The following is a 17,619-nucleotide window of genomic DNA, read 5'->3' as shown; positions in this document are numbered from 1 at the left end:
ATAACTAATATAACGTATCATGGCCAGCTATAGTTTGTCAGTGTAGTCAATAACGTAGCAGATTGAAAGGTAAGCAGAGCATCTTTTTGCAGGTCAGCAGACAACGGTGCGGTGGTGGATTGTGTCTGTTGAGTGCTTACTTCACACTACGTTGTTAACTAGTTGGTTAGACTCAATGTTGGAAAGTAAAATAGACAACTTTCATCTTTTACTCTCCGTGACAACGAGCTCATGGCTAACTAGCTAACCACGAAGCTACTTTCATCCCTTGTCAGCTGAGTGGAAGCTAATATGTAAACTGTTTTGATCAGGAATCACAGTTTGGTGCCCCATTCAACCGAACAATTCCAGTCATTGCATTTACAAAATGTAATATTTAAAAGTCTGGTTTTCTACCGTTGAAAGTTTCCCCTGAACTAGTATAGCAGAATACGGTGTAACACCCCTGCCACTGTTTATCTCTTGATTCAGCAGGTGTAAATGCTTCTTGTGTTACAACCTGACACTAATTGACTGGCAGTTTTAAAATAGTCAGAATTTGACTGATACTAAACAGTACTACTGATTAAGGCTGCACAATTAATCAAAATAAAATCGAAACCGCGATATGACCTTGTGCGATTACTAAATTGCAAAGGGCTGTGATTTAATTAAATAAATAAATCGTCTGCTCCCTTCAAAGTTTATTTGCGCTGCGCTGCTCTGTCCAGTCTATATTAAATTAGCGCATTTTTACAGTGTTTTCAGAGCGGTTCTGTGCTCGACAACTCCCTCTCATGCATAGAGTAACAGAAGTGATCAGAGTTCGGTTCTGTTAACTTACGTGCGCCAAACGTTTTATTTACTAAACTGGCACATCCTGCGTGAAGCTGTTTTTATTATTATTTGTGGTAGCAGCATCTCAGTCTCCGCAAAGCACAGGTATCATAATAATAACACGGAATACAAGATGGGGTATAATTCAAACAACTTTAATAATTGATTGCTGAGCAAACAGCATTAACAGAAACACCTGCAGAGTCCAGAAACTTCTCTTCCTCCATTCTCCTGTCATTTGTTTACCTCACGAGAGAGTGTGTCGCACTTATTACACTCCCCGCGGAAACAAGTGAAAGCGGAACTAATATTACCAACATCCAACTAAATGAAAAGGAAGGAACGTACATATAATAAATCTATATTAAATATTTAGTAATGCATTGCTAAATTAAATATAATAAAATTATGAATAATTTGAAAAGTGAAATGATCAGCATCGATTGATGAGATGAAATGAATATTGGAGATCGGTATCGGATGTTAAAATCCTGATTGGAGCGTCCCTAATATTCAAGTTGACTGTTTCAAAAACGAATGTTGATGATTAGTGAGACCCTATCACAAAATGGACAAAAATGGGTACATGGTGGATGGTAACATTTGAATATGAAGAAGACTTTGTTTCTCTGTTTATATATTTATTTCTTTGTGGTTGAACTGAAACAAGGTCTCAGTTTGGTTCTTTTTAAGAGGGCTCAAGTGTGAAAACCCCAGCTGCCTTTTTGTAGGAGAACATGTGGAAAGCATCACATCATAATCGCAGTTTAAATCACAATTGCAATATTATTCCAAATAATCGCAATATGACTTTTTGTCCAAATCGTGCAGCCCTACTACTGATGTACTACTGATGTGTGTGCATTTCACTCTCTCGACAGGAGTATTTGTCAGTCCTGAATCTATTGATTTCAGAAAGCAGAATGAATGTTCACATTATTTATGATTAAACTCTGATTCTCTCATATTGTGGAGCTCCTCGCATATCACAAGTGTTATTAAAAGGTTTAGTTCACACAAATAATTTTAATTCTCTCAAAATTTACTTGCCTTTAAGCCATACCAGATGTGTATGTCTTTTCTTCTTCAGCAGAACCGAAATGAAGATTTTTATAAGATCCTTTTGTCCATGCAAACAGGTGCCATTAGACTGCTGGCTATTTGGCTGTCCAAAAGCATAAAAGTAATCAGACACCAGTCGATCAATGAATGTCTTCTGAAGCAAACCGATTGTTTGGTGTAAGAAACAAATCGATAATTAAAGCGTTTTTAACTTTTAATTTGTTTCTTCTTAATTATAAGACTTGCGCATAAACTACAAAGAAAACACATTTACCAAAGAAATTTCTAGAGGTGCATCAAAAAAAGTACTGTGACTTTCCCTCAACAAGCCATGTGTCAGCAACTGAAAGCCAAATCCTGTCATCGATTTAGTTCCCATCTGACATTGATAATGCATGATTACGAATATGGCAGTTATGATTATGGTATTTAGCTGATGATTAATTAATGTGCTTTGTTCACCTTAAGAAGTCATTTATTTGTATTTAACTAGTAAAATAGGGACAATGATTTCTTTAAGGCTTTAAAAAGTTAAAAAATTTGGTATTGCTTATTTACATTTACACATAATATTGTGTGTAGATATTTAGTTTACAACATCAAGCAGTTTAAACCTTTTTTATTTTTTACAAAATACTTTAATCTCTCCACAACACCTCATGAATACAGGTACATTACTCACAGCAGAGGATTTAATATCTGACAGTTAGCATCTTGAAACACATTGTTTATGCAGCACTTTGATGTCAGTAACAGCAGTTTATTTTAAATAATTAAACAGACTAAACGTCTTGCAAAGGTTTTTACCGTGGTTACTATTATTCACTTTTAAGCACAGCAAGCTGTGATCACGGAAATGCGCTCTCCAAGAAGTTGCGTCTCTCAATTAATTTGAGAAATGCATCTCCCATTATAACCACCACCACTGAAAATGTTAGTAGTCGACCACCGTAGCACAACCCTTCTTTTTACATGCAGTACCTTGCAACAAGTGATGAGAAGAATTGCCAAACCTAGCTGCTATTTTTATTACAAAGAAAAAATAACACCAAGTATTCCCATAAAAGTGCTCTTTTTCTCATCACGCACAAGAAACCCTGAATTCAATACAAATAAGCAATAACTAAATAAAGACAAGAGCATGAGGCTGTGTCTTTTCTATTATTTTTAATGTTGTCCATAATATTGTATTTGCTTAATGTACATTATTTCACATGTATTTATAACGCTGTACCTTGTTCAGGAGTTTGTTTGGAAAATCCTTGTTGCAAAATACATGCATAAATATAAAGACGGGATGTATGCGACAGCGCTCTTTACCCCTCACACTCGCACAAAAAACACATTCTACGTAGATTCCTCTAAATGCATCAAAAACATGGAAAGAACGTAATAAAAATGTTATACCAAATTAGGTAAATAACTGCCTTTACTGAGTTTAATACTATTTAATAGTTTCATGGATTGACAGCTGAATGCTTAAAGATCCACCAGAATAAATGTTTGCAGAACAGCGCCTCCTACTGTACAGGGGTGAAATTGTTTTCCATTGTATTCACTTTGGTGTGAATAGAACTTTTGTCAGCCGTTCGTCTTTTAAATTTGTCAAGAATTTGGTGTGAATAGTTAACACAGCAGATGTTTGTGTGTGTGAGTCATAAAGATGAGACTATGTTCAGTTACAGATAGTGTTCTGTGGAAAGGGAGTGTTGATTTTTAGTAGTGTGTGTGTGTGTGTGTGTGCTGTCACATCTATTTAGACAGCACTGATAAAACCAGTCATACGTGGCTCACTTAGTTTTTAAATGTCTGTGTGTATTCTCACACACTTTCCCTGAGGGCTACATGTTGGTTGAGTCACGCACAAACACACACATACACCCATGGACATACGTACACAGACATTGTGAATCACTGTGTATTAGACAACACACACGCACACACACACACAGAGGTAATTCCAGATGAATGACAGTGGATCGCTTCGTCTTGCTTTAACGAGCTGATAGGCAAATCTATTGCTGGTTAAAGATTAAATGCTCTCCAGGGCAGCACCCCTCTTATCTCGGCAGTAGGCCTCGGTGCCGCTGGGATTACTGCCTCTGTGTGTGTGTGTGTGTTTACGCATGGTCAGGTCAAAAGAGGGCTGCTCACAAGAGCCCTTGTGTTCTTTGTTATGCTGTGGCCTGTAATTGTGTTTAAAAAGCAGCTGCCCTGTCTGACCAGCAGAAACACTGCATTCACATAACAGCGTGTGAATGTGTGACAGGATTTCCATCAGTTAGTGTTGGGTTTTTTCTGCCCTTTCTATCCCCAATTTGGAATGCGCAATTCCCAATGCACTCTTAAGTCCTCATGGTGGCGTAGTGACTAGGGATGCACCTATACCACTTTTTCTCTTTCGATATCAGAAATCTCAGTATCGACCGATCCCGATCCGAAGCCAGCGTTGTTTTTTTGCATAATCAGTTTAGAATGTCTTTCCATTATTGTGTGGATCTGATTGGGTGTGCTCTTTAATATGTAAAGAAACACAAACATCTAACTACACATTATTTCAATAAAAATGTATAGATTATTAAGAAACACTAACAGCAAAATTAACAGTAATTCCAGTATAAGTCATCAATAGAAAAGAAACTCTGATTACACCCACCTGCATATCATTAGTGGCTAATCAAGAATATACCCCGCTTTCACACACACACTTTGTCTGTTCTTATCGATAGTATCTCCGAGACTCCAGACCTTTCTACTATGGAGAAGGTGGTGGCGTAGTGGGCTAAAGCACATAACTGTTAATCAGAAGGTTGTTGGTTCGATCCCCACAGCCACCACCATTGTGTCCTTGAGCAAGGCACTTAACTCCAGGTTGCTCCGGGGGGGATTGTCCCTGTAATAAGTGCACTATAAATCGCTTTGCATAAAAGCGTCTGCCAAATGCATAAATGTCAAACATACCTGTTGTGAGTTATTTGTTCATCGTGTCTATGTCTGGCTATTACTCACCTGCTGTTTGCTACTCTGCTCAACTGAATTTACTCACAATGCTTACATCACTATTTCAATCATCTGTTCAGTAAACCCTGCTACTGAGTTCATATCTCTGCCTCCATGACACCTATAAACCCTCATGCTTTTATTTTGACATTCTGAACTCTCCAGGAATTCCTGTAAGTGTGTCTGTTTGTAGGCAAGTTCACAGTAGTTTAATTCACTTCTTATTCAAATGTTGTTAAAAATGCAGCTCCGGTGCCATTCTAAATGCATATTATAAGTGAACCGAACATTTGAGCATCTACATCTGATGTTGTTTGTGAGTAGCGCTCAAATGTTGCACACTAATGTGAAGGCTAAAAATAGCCACGAGTGTGTGTAAACAGAGCAGCGCCATTTACTAACATGCTGGAGCTGCGCGTGCATTTTATATATTTACTTATTACACACAACCATTTGTGATTCACAGAGCTATTACATGTCTTTAAGTGGCTTTAAATAAAATGCATGAGTAATATGAAGTGCTTCAATTGTGTTTTTATGGTTCTTTTATGTCATTTTTTGAGCTTGACAGTAACTGATTTGGATTGGGCTCGTGGGACCGACACCCGATCCGTCTAAAAACGCTAGTTTCTGAGCAATACCGATCCAGGTATCGGATCAGTGCATCCCTAGTAGTGACTCGCCTCAACACGGAGGATGAATCTCAGTTGCCTCCGCTTCAGAGACCATCAATCTGACCATCTTATCACGTGACTTGTTGAGTGCATTACCGTGGAGACGTAGCGCATGTGGAGGCTTCTCTGCGGCATCCACGCACAACTCACCACGCGCCCCACCGAGAGTGAGAACCACATTATAGCGACCATGAGGAGGTTACCCCATGTGACTCTACCCACCCTCGCAACCAATTTGGTTGCTTAGGAGACCTGACTGGAGTCACTCAGCACACCCTGGATTCGAACTCGTGACTCCAGGTGTGGTAGTCGGCGTCAATACGCGCTGAGATACCTAGGCCCCCCCAGTTAGTGCTGATTAATAAACACTAACATTCATCCGTACTCGTTTCTTATTTAAAAGTAAGGATCAACACTGTGTTTGAAGCTTTAGAACAGAAAGGCCAGTGTGTTTTTGGGTAGAGTATGACCAGTGTGGTGGGGTCATTTCAAAGATTTGATGACTTATTGGCTCTAAAATGTTTTAAACATTAAACGTACTTTTATAAGTGTATTTGTTTAATCATTAACGGGATGTGTTAAAGATTTTAAAAGTCATACAGGTCAAGCTTAATTACTCAAAAATCAGATGTCTATCCTCTTAAGTGGACTGGGTCAGGGTGCACACTAAACAGGGTGATTATTGACAATGATTATTTGGAAAACACTGCAATTGTAATTTAAACTGCAATATGATTTAAAGCAAAACTATGTAAGATGTATTCTATGTATTAAAAATGAACAAAAGTTAATTAAAGAGCAAGTAGTGGTACACCACCAATCCGTCTTCCAAACCATGTTGTTGTCTTTATTATGGCAAGCGTATTATAATGATTTATATTTTTAGAGCTGTCAGGACAGATTGGAAATTGCGTACTTCCATCTTTCGTCCGTGCATGTTTGTAAATAAAGAAAAGAAGATTCAGCTATGACAGTGCGTATGTTTGTGCACTGATAGGTGTCGTAGTAGTTTAAAGCTGAAAGCTTGCAGACACACAAAAAAAGCTTTAATATTAATATTACATTATTATAGAAGCACTTGTGTAAAGGGATCCGCTCTGCTGGATTATTTTGAGGTTTTTCAAATACACCTCATCAGCAGTATTTATAGCAGTAACTGATATTTTTTGAAAGATGTTGCAGTTTTATATTCAATATGCTAATCTATTAGACTTTATTACAACAGTGGCAGTTGTAGTTAAAGTTTCTAAATGTGTTAAGGCACCACACTCGCATGAAAACAAGGCTTCAGTTGCACTTCACAAGCGTCTCAGATGAAAAGCAGATTTAGCACATAAAAAGCTCCGAACGCAAGATGAATATCATTAATTTTGTATTAGCAGCCAATGCAGATTGGAAAATGTCAATGCAGGAAAACCCCTGCTACTTTTCATCGTTATTTCTGGAACTCAATAATAATTTATGTAGCTAAGTTAAGTTGCAATTATTATTATTATTGTTGTTGTTCTAAAACAGTACCATATCAATGTAATTATATGCAGTCCGGTTAAACCCTTAAACCTTTATTTTGGTGGAACACTTCAGGAAGACCCTTTTGTCCACGAAAACCTGTGTTATGAGGTTACTTCAGATTTGGATAGTAACTTGCAGAGGCCAAGCAAATTTGCAATTAAGCAAATGTGAAATTTGTGAATCTAGAGTCAGAGTGCTGTAAATCTAACACACTCATTAGTCTCATGCAGATGTGCACATACAGTAAGCACAGTGAACAGCGCGTGCAGACTGTTTATTTATTTAGTTTGATAATCACACTACATCATATCGTGATTTCCATTTGATTTCGATTAATGGCTCAGCCCTGAACAGGGTGTACACTTAATTGTATAGAAAAAAAGATACATCTGTTGGTTTATCACTTATTTTGTATAAGGTGATTGACGTGCAGCTTTGGGGACATGACACGAGTGTAATCAATTAAAATCATTAAAATTAATTATTTAAAGGAATAGTTCACCCAAAATTTCTTTCATCATTTACTCACCAGTATGCCATCCCAGATGTGTATAACAGAGCTGAAATATTCTTCTAAAAATCTTTGTTTGTGTTCAGCAGAAGAAAGTAAGTAGATACATACAATGCATGTGAATGGTGACCAAAATTTCAAAAAAATCACATAAGTTAGCGTGAAAGTAATCCATAAGACTCCAGTGGTTAAATCCATGTCTTCAGAAGTGATATGATAGATGTGGTGAGAAACAGATTTTGACTTTAAATTCTCCTCCCCTCTCAGTCAATCTCCAATTTCACTTTCACATTTTTGTTCTTGTGTTTTCATGATTCACATTCTTCATGCAGATCGCCATCTACTGGGCAGGGAGGAGAATTTCTTGCAAAAAATGACTTCAATATTGATCTGTTTCTCAACCACACCAATCATATCTCTTCTGAAGATATAGATTTATTGTGTTTTTATGATGCATTTATGTGCTTTTTGGACCGTCAAAATTCACTTGCAATGTTTGGACTTCCAGAGCTGAGAAATCTTCATTTATGTTCTGCAGAAGAAAGTCATACACTTTGTAAATGTGAGTAAATGAGATGAGAGAATTGTTATTGTTATTATAAATAATTCTTTTTTTTTTTTTAACAAGCCTATTCAAATTGTAATCAATGGTAATTAAACGTTATAAATACCATAACTTGGGGTTGTGTACTGGGGACTTAAAAGGCACTACATTCTTAGGAACGAACCTAGTCCGATTCACAAAACAATGACTCTTATTTTCTCAAATCTAATTATTGGATTGGAATTATGCGGCCTCTAAAAAGTTTGAGAAAAGTCATTAAGTGCTGAGGGCAGTAAATGTAGGAAGAATTGTATGAAATGTATCGTCAGACGAACAAAATGATGTAGTAAACCGTGTCCGATGTGAGTGTCTAGAGATGAATTTGACACAGCTCCCTCTGCTGGGGGAATAGTCTTACTGGCACACAATTCTGTTTAACTGATCTGTTCTGTTCAATGCAAGAAGAAACAAAAGTAGGAAGTCAAAACTTGCAAGTAGCATCTGTGACATAGTGCTGATAACCACTACAGACAATAAACTGCTTGACTTGTACAGTAAGGCGTAAGGGTATCACAAGGTTTAAAAGCAGAAATCTTAAGTTTGTATTGTGAGCTGTGGTATTATTGTAGTACTCCATTGTAATTTGCCACGGTAGTGCTAATTCTCATTCGGAGAAGAGTGACTGCTAAATTAATATTTGTAAATACTGAAGCACTTACATGACTTACTCAGTAAAAACTGATATTCACACCTTATAATTATCTAAATGGTTCTTTTGGGATGGCTGGACTCCTGGAAATTCTCAAAGCCCTAGAAAGAGCACTTGGATTAAAATGAATGGTAAGAAGTCCCACCTCACAGGTAAAAGTGCCAATCACTGTTTCGATACAGACAACATTACAGTTGCTCCATGTTAAAAGTAGATCATAGTGGGTATGATGGATGTGTGATGTGTTTGTCTGTTTGAGGTTCGGTGTGTGTGCCGTAGAACAGAACTGAGCCATGTTGTTAAGCTGTGATGAGCCCCTGGCACACGCTCCTACACCCAACCCTCTTTCTCTGTCTCTGTGAGAGCTGTGAACAAAGGCAGAAGAAAATGAGGAAAGAGAATGCCATCTTTCTGCTGGTTAGCCGTTCACGTCCTGCACATAAACGCAAACACTGTGCCTCTGTGTCATTATGTTTAAATGAAACTCCAGTGTCTTCCTGTGTCTGTGGGGTATTGCTCACTGTTAAGGTCTGTTCACATCAAGAGTGAGACAAATAATCACTGAAAATCGCCTCACAAATCTTCGCACGGAACTTGATGCAAATTCTGAAAGAGGAGATTTATAGTAAAAAATGATTATTACATATTGATCTTTCTCACGCACACCTATCATATTGCTTTTGAAGACATTTGTTTAACCACTGAAGTCGTGTGGATTACTTCTATGTTTCCTTTATGTGCTTTTTGGAGCTTGAAAGGTCTGGTCACCATTCACTTGCATTGAAAGGATCTACAGAGCTGAGATATTCTTCTAAAAATCTTCATTTGTGTTCTGCAGAAGAAAGTCATACACATCTGGGATGGCATGAGGGTGAGTAAATGATGAGAGAATTAGCATTTTTGGGTGAACTGTCCCTTTAAATCCTTGTTCTTATTACTTGACACATTCTCTATGGGTGATTACATTTTATTACTGCACAGCAATGAACTAGTTCCGGTGTTGTTGACCGTATTGAATGACTGCGTCATTTTGCCATATTCGTTCCCATTTTTGCAAATTCGGTAAGAACTTTGACCTCTCTGGCTCTGTTTACACCTGGCTGCAATATACGTCACTCTCTCAACCACCTGTGTTTGTATTTTGAGGGGAGAGTCTTGTTTTCGTGACTGCATACATCAAACAGCGCAGAAAGTAAAAGGAAAAACAAAAAATTGTGTACTGTTTGTTCCATTTATACTTGCATTTAATCCCAGCACAAACAAGACGTTTAGAGCAGAATTCTCCATCATTTTAGTGAAGGACCTGTATTTCAGCTTCAGATGAGTCTCAAAATGTCTCACTTTATTTATTTTTCTTTTCAAACCTCATGTAACCGGTCAAGTTTGAAACTGTGCTTCACTGTTGTTAAAATGCATGAGCGCAAGGTGGACACATTTTCACCCTCGGAATGTGGATGAAGTAAATCATAAAAGTTTCTAACACAGTTTAGTATCATTCATTTCTGGAATGCTTGTATTAGTCAGAGGCAGAGTGTCATAACGATGGAGAGCGAGAGAGGGAATAGGTTGGTTGCAGTGGTGGAGCACAGAACATGCTAAAACCTGCCTCAGGATCTACCAAAGAAAGAGAGAGAGAGAGAGAGAGAGACCGGGAGAGTCCTTGACTGTGGACGCTATCCCCTTCCTCCCTGTCTCTCTGTTATCTCAGAAAGGGGGAGGAATTATGTATGGAAAGGAGGAGGGTCATGTGATCCTGCAGCAGCTACTACACTGGTGTTACACTCGATCAGAGAGAGAGAGAGAGATGTGTGTGTGTGTGTGTGTGTGTGTGTGTGTGTGTGTGTGTGTGTGTGTGTGTGTGTGTGTGTGTGTGTGTGTGTGTGTGTGAACAGAGTGACTGAGATAGATGGTATTTCCTGTAGTTTTCCTGGTGTGGGGTTTGCTGGCGGAAGTCAGACATGATCGCTCCAGTAAAACACACAGACTGATGGTGAAATAAAACTGTAATTATCTGTATTATATTATAATATAATATAATACAAATAATGTATATATTAAAATATACATATTATGTATATAGACGACTGCTGTGTGTGTGCAGTGATGGGTAGAAGCTTCGCTACAAATAGAGAAGCTATTAGCTTAACCACCCATCTGAGTAGCAAGATGGTACCTTTGCTAGTTTTTAAATCAAGTAGCATTTCAGTAGCAAAGCTATTTTTTGACAAGGTGGCAGCATAGCATTGACAAAAGGTACACCTCTACATCATGCTTTGGCATTTAGCCCATGTTTACTGTCAGATTTGAATCAGAGCTAAAGATGTCCGATCACAAATGAATCATTAATTTGTGTCTGTTCTTTCCAATGAATTGGACACGTGATGGAAAAGAAGTCTGAATCAGTTCACGATTCAATCTGAATGACTCCGCTTGCACTCGCGCTGCTGAATCATTCGGCATGCGCTCTCACTTGTCAACAAGCTCATGGAATATTTTATAACATGGCAAATACAGATAATGCTGGTTGCAGTGCATCTACAATCAATCAATGGAATCCAAACCTACAAATACAGTTGAAGTCAGAAGTTTACGTACATCTAAGTTTACAGCCAAATACATTTAAACTCACAATTCTTGACATTTCATCATAGAAATCATTCCCTGTATTAGATCAGTTATTATTATTTTTTTTTAAGAATGTTAAATGTCAGAATAATAGTAGAGAGAATTATATAATTCATCACATTCCCAGTGGGTCAGAAGTTTACATACACTTTGTTAGTATTTGGTAGAATTGCCTTTAAATTGTTTAACTTGGGTCAAACTTTGTGGGGAGTCTTCCACAAGCTTCTCACAATAAGTTGCTGGAATTTTGTCCCATTCCTCAGACTGAACTGGTGTAACTGGATCAGGTTTGTAGGCCTCCTCATGAGAGAGATGCTCACACACGCTTTTTCAGTTCTGCCTGGATTGAGGTCAGGGCTTTGTGATGGCATGTTTTTGCATGTGCAATTTATGTAGGAATGTTATTTAGTCTGTGTAGTCTCATATTGTTCTGTGTTTGTCCCATGTTGATTTTATGTAGCACCATGGTCCTGGAGGAATGTTGTCTCCTTTCGTTGTGTACTGTACTAACTGTATATGGTTGAACGACAATAAAAACCACTTGACTTGACAATATCTTGACTTTGTTGTCCTTAAGCCATTTTACCACAACTTTGGAGGTATGTTTGGGGTCATTGTCCATTTGGAAGACCCATTTGTGACTGAGCTTTAACTTACTGACAGATTTCTTGAGATGTTGCTTCAATATATCCACATAATCCTTCCTCATGATGCCATCTATTTTGAGAAGTGCACCTGTCCCTCCTGCAGCAAAGCACCCCTACAACATGATGCTGCCAACCCCATGCTTCACGGTTGGGATGGTGTTCTTTGGCTTGCAAGTCTCACCCTTTTTCCTCCAAACATAACAATGGACATTATTGCCAAACAGTTCAATTTCATTAAGTTTCAAGTTTCATTAGGCCAGAGGACATCCAAAAGTAAAATCTTTGTACCCATGTGCACTTGCAAACTGTAGTCTGGCTTTTTTATGATGGTTTTGAGCAGCCTTTTATATTGATATAGGACTCGTTATACAGTGGATATAGATACTTGTCTACCCGTTTCCTCCAGCATCTTCACAAGATCCTTTGCTGTTGTTTTGGGATTGATTTGCACTTTTCATACCAAACTACGTTCATCTCTAGAATGCATCTCCTTCCTGAGCGGTATGATGGCTGTGTGGTCCCATGGTGTTTATACTTGTGTACTATTATTTGTACAGATGATACCTTCAAGCATTTGAAAATTGCTCCCAAGGATGAACCAGACTTGTGGAGGTCCACAATATATTTCTGAGGTCTTTGCTGATTGCTTTTAATTTTCCCATAATGTCAAGAAAAGAGGCACATCATGGCCAAAAAGGCTTGACATCAGTTTCTGGAATTGTCTAAGTAGCTTAAAGGCACAGTTAACTTAAGTGTATTTAAACTTCTGACCCACTGGAATTGTGATATATATTTGCATAAATTAATTGTGTCATGCACAATGTAGATGTCCTAAACAACTTGCCTAAACTGTATATATAGCGAAGTAATTTGGTATTTTTTTAACGACCTTGAATCACCATGAAAATACAATAGTATATGATTATGGTAATGATATATCAAATTACCATAGTAGTAACATGGTATTCTTTGAAATGCTTTGAAGCACCATGCAACTATGGTGCATCAATAGTTGTATATCAAAGTGCCATGGTATTACCATGTGATACCATCAGAAATCACAACTCTCTCACACACACACACACACACACACACGGAATTTGGCCTCTTATTAAAAGCTTCCAGTATGTACAGCAAAACAACAGCTAGACAGAATTACAGGATAAGATGATTTGTATACTGTATGTACGCAGATTTTTTTAATACTGAAATGTGCAAATGAATGTACATTTAAATTGTATGGGTTTGTAGAGATAATAGTAAAAAATATGAAAAATAAAATGTAAAAATACTGATTTTTCATATTGAACACATGGGTTTGTTTAGGTGGCATGTCTAAATATGAAATGACATGTTTGATTTTACATGCACATATGTATCGCACCTAATGTATACTTGTTTTGCACTAAACTGTAATATACTGTACCATGGCTTTGATAAGCATCATGTGATTAAGTCTTTTAGGTGCTTTGTCCATGACAGTATGCTCTGTGCAACTGCACTTGAAAAAAGAAATGAAGTAGCTTAAATGTAGCAAGCTACATTTGTCACTTTCTCTGAAATGTAGCTTTTTGCTTAGATTAACACATTTTTCTGTTGAGTTGTTGGTAGCTTAGCATGCTAACTTTTTTGAGTAGCTTGCACAACACTGTATATATGTGTGTGTGTGTGTGTGTGTGTGTGTGTGTACATGCACAAGACTCTCTCTGGTTAACAGAAACTATTCAGTGTGCCTGAACATGCACACTGACATGTGAAGCACATCTGAATATCAGTTGATAGTGAGTAAGTAAGTAGTGTGGGTGAGTGTGTGTGAGGGGTCAGGTTCAGGATCAGTGTTTCTGTGATGCTGCTTCTGATGCTGTATATTTAATTATTAATTGCTCTGAGAAGTTCAAAGGGAGGTCTCTCTCTCTCTCTCTCTCTCTCTCTCTCTCTCTCTCTCTCTCTCTCTCTCTCTCAGACTTTGGTGACATAAACAAGTGCAGACTGATGGTGCACAAATCAGCAAGCCATTATCTTAAAGCATGTTTTTGATGGACTTTAACCATTTCTTTGCTTGTCTTGTACGCTCTTTATTTTCTTTGAGTATTGTATCTGTATTCTTTCTCATTTGTCCTGGATCTCTGAGGATGGCCGTATAGCAAGAAGCACGTTTGTTTCCTCTGCAGAATACTGCACCATGATTTGGTTGTCAGACATTTTTCTAGGTAGAGTTAACTTAAGCTAGTCAGACTGAGTTGTTGTTAATTTGGTAAAGTTATACCGCATGCCTGGCCTCTGATGTTAGTGATTCCTGGTTGGAGACCAGTAGATTTTAGGGGCCAATTTTCCCAGCCTAAAAATCATTCTTTCTTTGGTGGAAACTAGAGGTAGACCAATATATTGGTTTTACAGATTAATTGGGGCAGATAGTTCCTTTTTGGAACTATCGGTTATCTGCAAAAATCTATGTCGATAGTTGCTGATAGTTTTTTCATAATTTCAAAATAAGTGTCCCTGTGAGTTTATATATATTCTGTAAATAGATTTTTAAAACTATTGGCTGATTAATCGGTTAATGATCTTTCCTACCACCGTAGTTATTTGTTTTGGCAAAATCAACTACAAGTCGTCCTCCGGGGAGGCCACTAATGCATTCTTAGACTGTTGAGTCTATAGGGGGCAGGGCTTATCCTTATAATTTTTTCCCAGACCATGTGAATTTAAGCAACAGCACATAATTGTCACTAAAAGCAAAATCTGTGTAAACCTCCCTTCAGGTAATTTTTCCCCCTGAAAATGGCTAAGCGTTTATGGTTGGTCTGTAGTAATTATATTTAGCATTGTATAAGTACAGTAATAAAGATAGATAAGTACATGTGTATTTGTTTGTATTGATTTTATTGCCGGACGTAATTAAATTAACACGTGACCTTGGTGTTTGTCAAAAAACAGTAGGTAATTTGGCCCGGGAATTTTTTCGTGGGAGGTGTGACAAAAACACAGCCATTTTGGATTTGGACAGCAATAAAATCACTGACTATCCCCTGTAAATGCTGGAATTACCTCATGACCCCATGTAAAATAAGTACTGTCCGAATAGGGCTTATGATATTGCATTGACATTTAATATGAGGGTGATGATGTGTTTGTATTGTGGATGGATTAAAGAGTGTGTGAATGCTCACAGACAGACAACCAGTCCCAGAAAACCACTTGGTGACCTTGGGCATAACCTTTGACTTCTTCTCCCTCACCTGTGTCCTCCAGCTGTCATGTACAGACGGTGTTTTGAGTCCGCTTCACCTATTAGCCAGCCTATCTCTGCCGAGTCAAAGCACGTCTTGTATATTGCTCCTAACATCCTCGTCTCTCTGTGTGTCTCTCAGGCATGAGCCATGAGCCAAAGTCACCATCGTTAGGCATGATTTCCACGGCAACTCGCACCACGGCGACCGTCAGTCCCCTCACCCCATCTCCTCTCAATGGTTCAATCGTGGCTAATGGCAGTCCTGCATCTCAGTCCGCACACTCCGGATTCGCCGCTGCCCTCCGCAAGTTGGCCAAACAGGCTGAGGAACCCCGAGGTAAGCTGCGACCCCAGACATTTGACCCCTGACCCATGTGTCTGTGATCCATGGGCACAGATGCATCATGGATATTGTGTCTTTATAGACGATATAATGAGTCATTAGTGGAATTCACGCTGGACTGAATAAAGTCCGGTTCTCCCGGGAATCCTGGTCACGTTCAGTGACCAACTGGAGTTGGAGCACAATGTTTAGCAGGGGCAGTAGGTCATGCGTTTAAGAGCTTTTGGCTCTTAGGGGACCCATGGAGATCAGGTGAGAGAGTTTAGTTTACCAAACTGAATAAAAGAATGCTGGTTCATCTGGCACTACACATTTAACGCAATAGGAGGTAGGGCTGGGAAGTATGGATGGTATATACAACAGTGTTTCTCAACCGGTGGGCTGTGACACAAAAATGGGTCATGGGACCGTTTTGAGTGGGCTGTGGAGGGTAAACAAAGCTTCAATTTATCTGATTCCGGACATTAATTTTGAAAGACTCGTGTGAAAGATGTGTAGTACCTGTTGCCATGATTACCACAGAATCTAATTAAAAGGTCAGGTAATTTTTCTATTTGACCAATAAATATGTTGAAGCAGAAGTATGTGAAATAGGGATTTACGTACATTGATGACAAGAGGGGCCTGGTATGTAGTAAAACCATCCAAATTTAAACTTCATTTAGAAACAAAACACCCAGCTTGCAAAGACATACCTGTTGAAGATTTTGAGAATACTCCAGGAAGTGAGGACATCAACATCATCATGTTCAAAACAAAGTCCAGGTGCTTACTATTATATTATGTAGCTTACCGTATTACAAAAGCCAAGAAACACCACACAATAGCAGAAGATCTTCTCTTACCTGCAGCCATGGACAAGGTGAGAGAGGTTCTAGATCAATCTGCTGTGGATAAGATGTACTTGGGTTGGTGGGTCTGAGCTGGGAAATGTGTGTGGGAATCACAACTGATGGCGTTGCCTCTTTGACCGAACAAAAAACTTAAGGGTGGTAAAGAGGATCCTTAAGAGGGCACCAAACACGACCTTGGATCGAGAGGCATTCGAACCAAAGATATGGTGCCAGTGCTTGATGAAACATTAGCCCCTTTCACACATAAAGCCTTACTGCAATTTTCATGTGTGAAAATGAACCTTTTGAAAACACTGGTAAATTTTGCTCTGGCAATTTCCCTACATGAGAAGTGTAGGGAAGAAAATTACTTATATTTCCATATTAATGGTACAGTTGAATTCAGATGTTTATATACACCTTAGCCAAATACATTTAAGCTCAGTTTTTCACAATTCCTGACATTTAATCATAGAAAACTTTCCCTGTCCAATTCAGTACACCTCCTATCAGAAGCTAATTGTCTAAAGGCTTGACATAATTTTCTGGAATTTTCCAAGCTGCTTAAAGGCACAGTTAACTTACTGAATGTAAACTTCTGACGCACTGGAATTGTGATTATAGTCAATTAAAAATGAAACAATCTGTCTGTAAACAATTTTTGGAAAAATGACTAGTGTCATGCACAAAGTAGATGTCCTAAACGACTTGCCAAAGCTATAGATTGCTTATATTAAATCTGTGGAGTGGTTCAAAAATTCGTTTTAATGACTTAATAGTGTATGTAAACTGTATATAAAATGTAAACTTCCAGCATCAACTGTATGTGTGAACAGAGCCATAAGATTACCGGTTTCAGTTCGTACGAGGTCAGGACACGCTGATGTAAGAAAGTTCTGTCGGAGAAAACATAATTACTCCGTACTGTAACATCGGAAGTAAGAAAAATGTCAATGAGAGTGAAACTAGAGCACTTCTCTTCATCCAAGCGGATGAAGAAATTTGCAGACAGCTTAAAGGAACCGCAAGCGATTCCGTTATGTATGACCTGCCTCCTTCGGGAACGCACAGGCCTCTTTGTAGTGATATACATACACATTACTCTGCTTTT

General features: G+C 38.4%; 1 protein-coding gene across 1 annotated transcript in view; it reads left to right on the top strand.

Annotated features, from left to right (window-relative positions):
• The window catches only part of LOC127661374 (genetic suppressor element 1-like), a 341,952-nt gene that overhangs the window by 275,869 nt on the left and 48,464 nt on the right, over window positions 1–17,619 (top strand). The window contains 1 exon segment of the mRNA XM_052152028.1: window positions 15,472–15,669. Coding sequence (XP_052007988.1) covers window positions 15,472–15,669 — 198 coding nt within the window.

The sequence above is a fragment of the Xyrauchen texanus genome, chromosome 21 (genome assembly GCF_025860055.1).
Source record: "Xyrauchen texanus isolate HMW12.3.18 chromosome 21, RBS_HiC_50CHRs, whole genome shotgun sequence".
In the NCBI taxonomy this organism is placed as follows: Eukaryota; Metazoa; Chordata; class Actinopteri; order Cypriniformes; family Catostomidae; genus Xyrauchen; species Xyrauchen texanus.
Note: the sequence above shows the minus strand (reverse complement) of the source record. Positions and strands in the feature narration are given on the sequence as shown.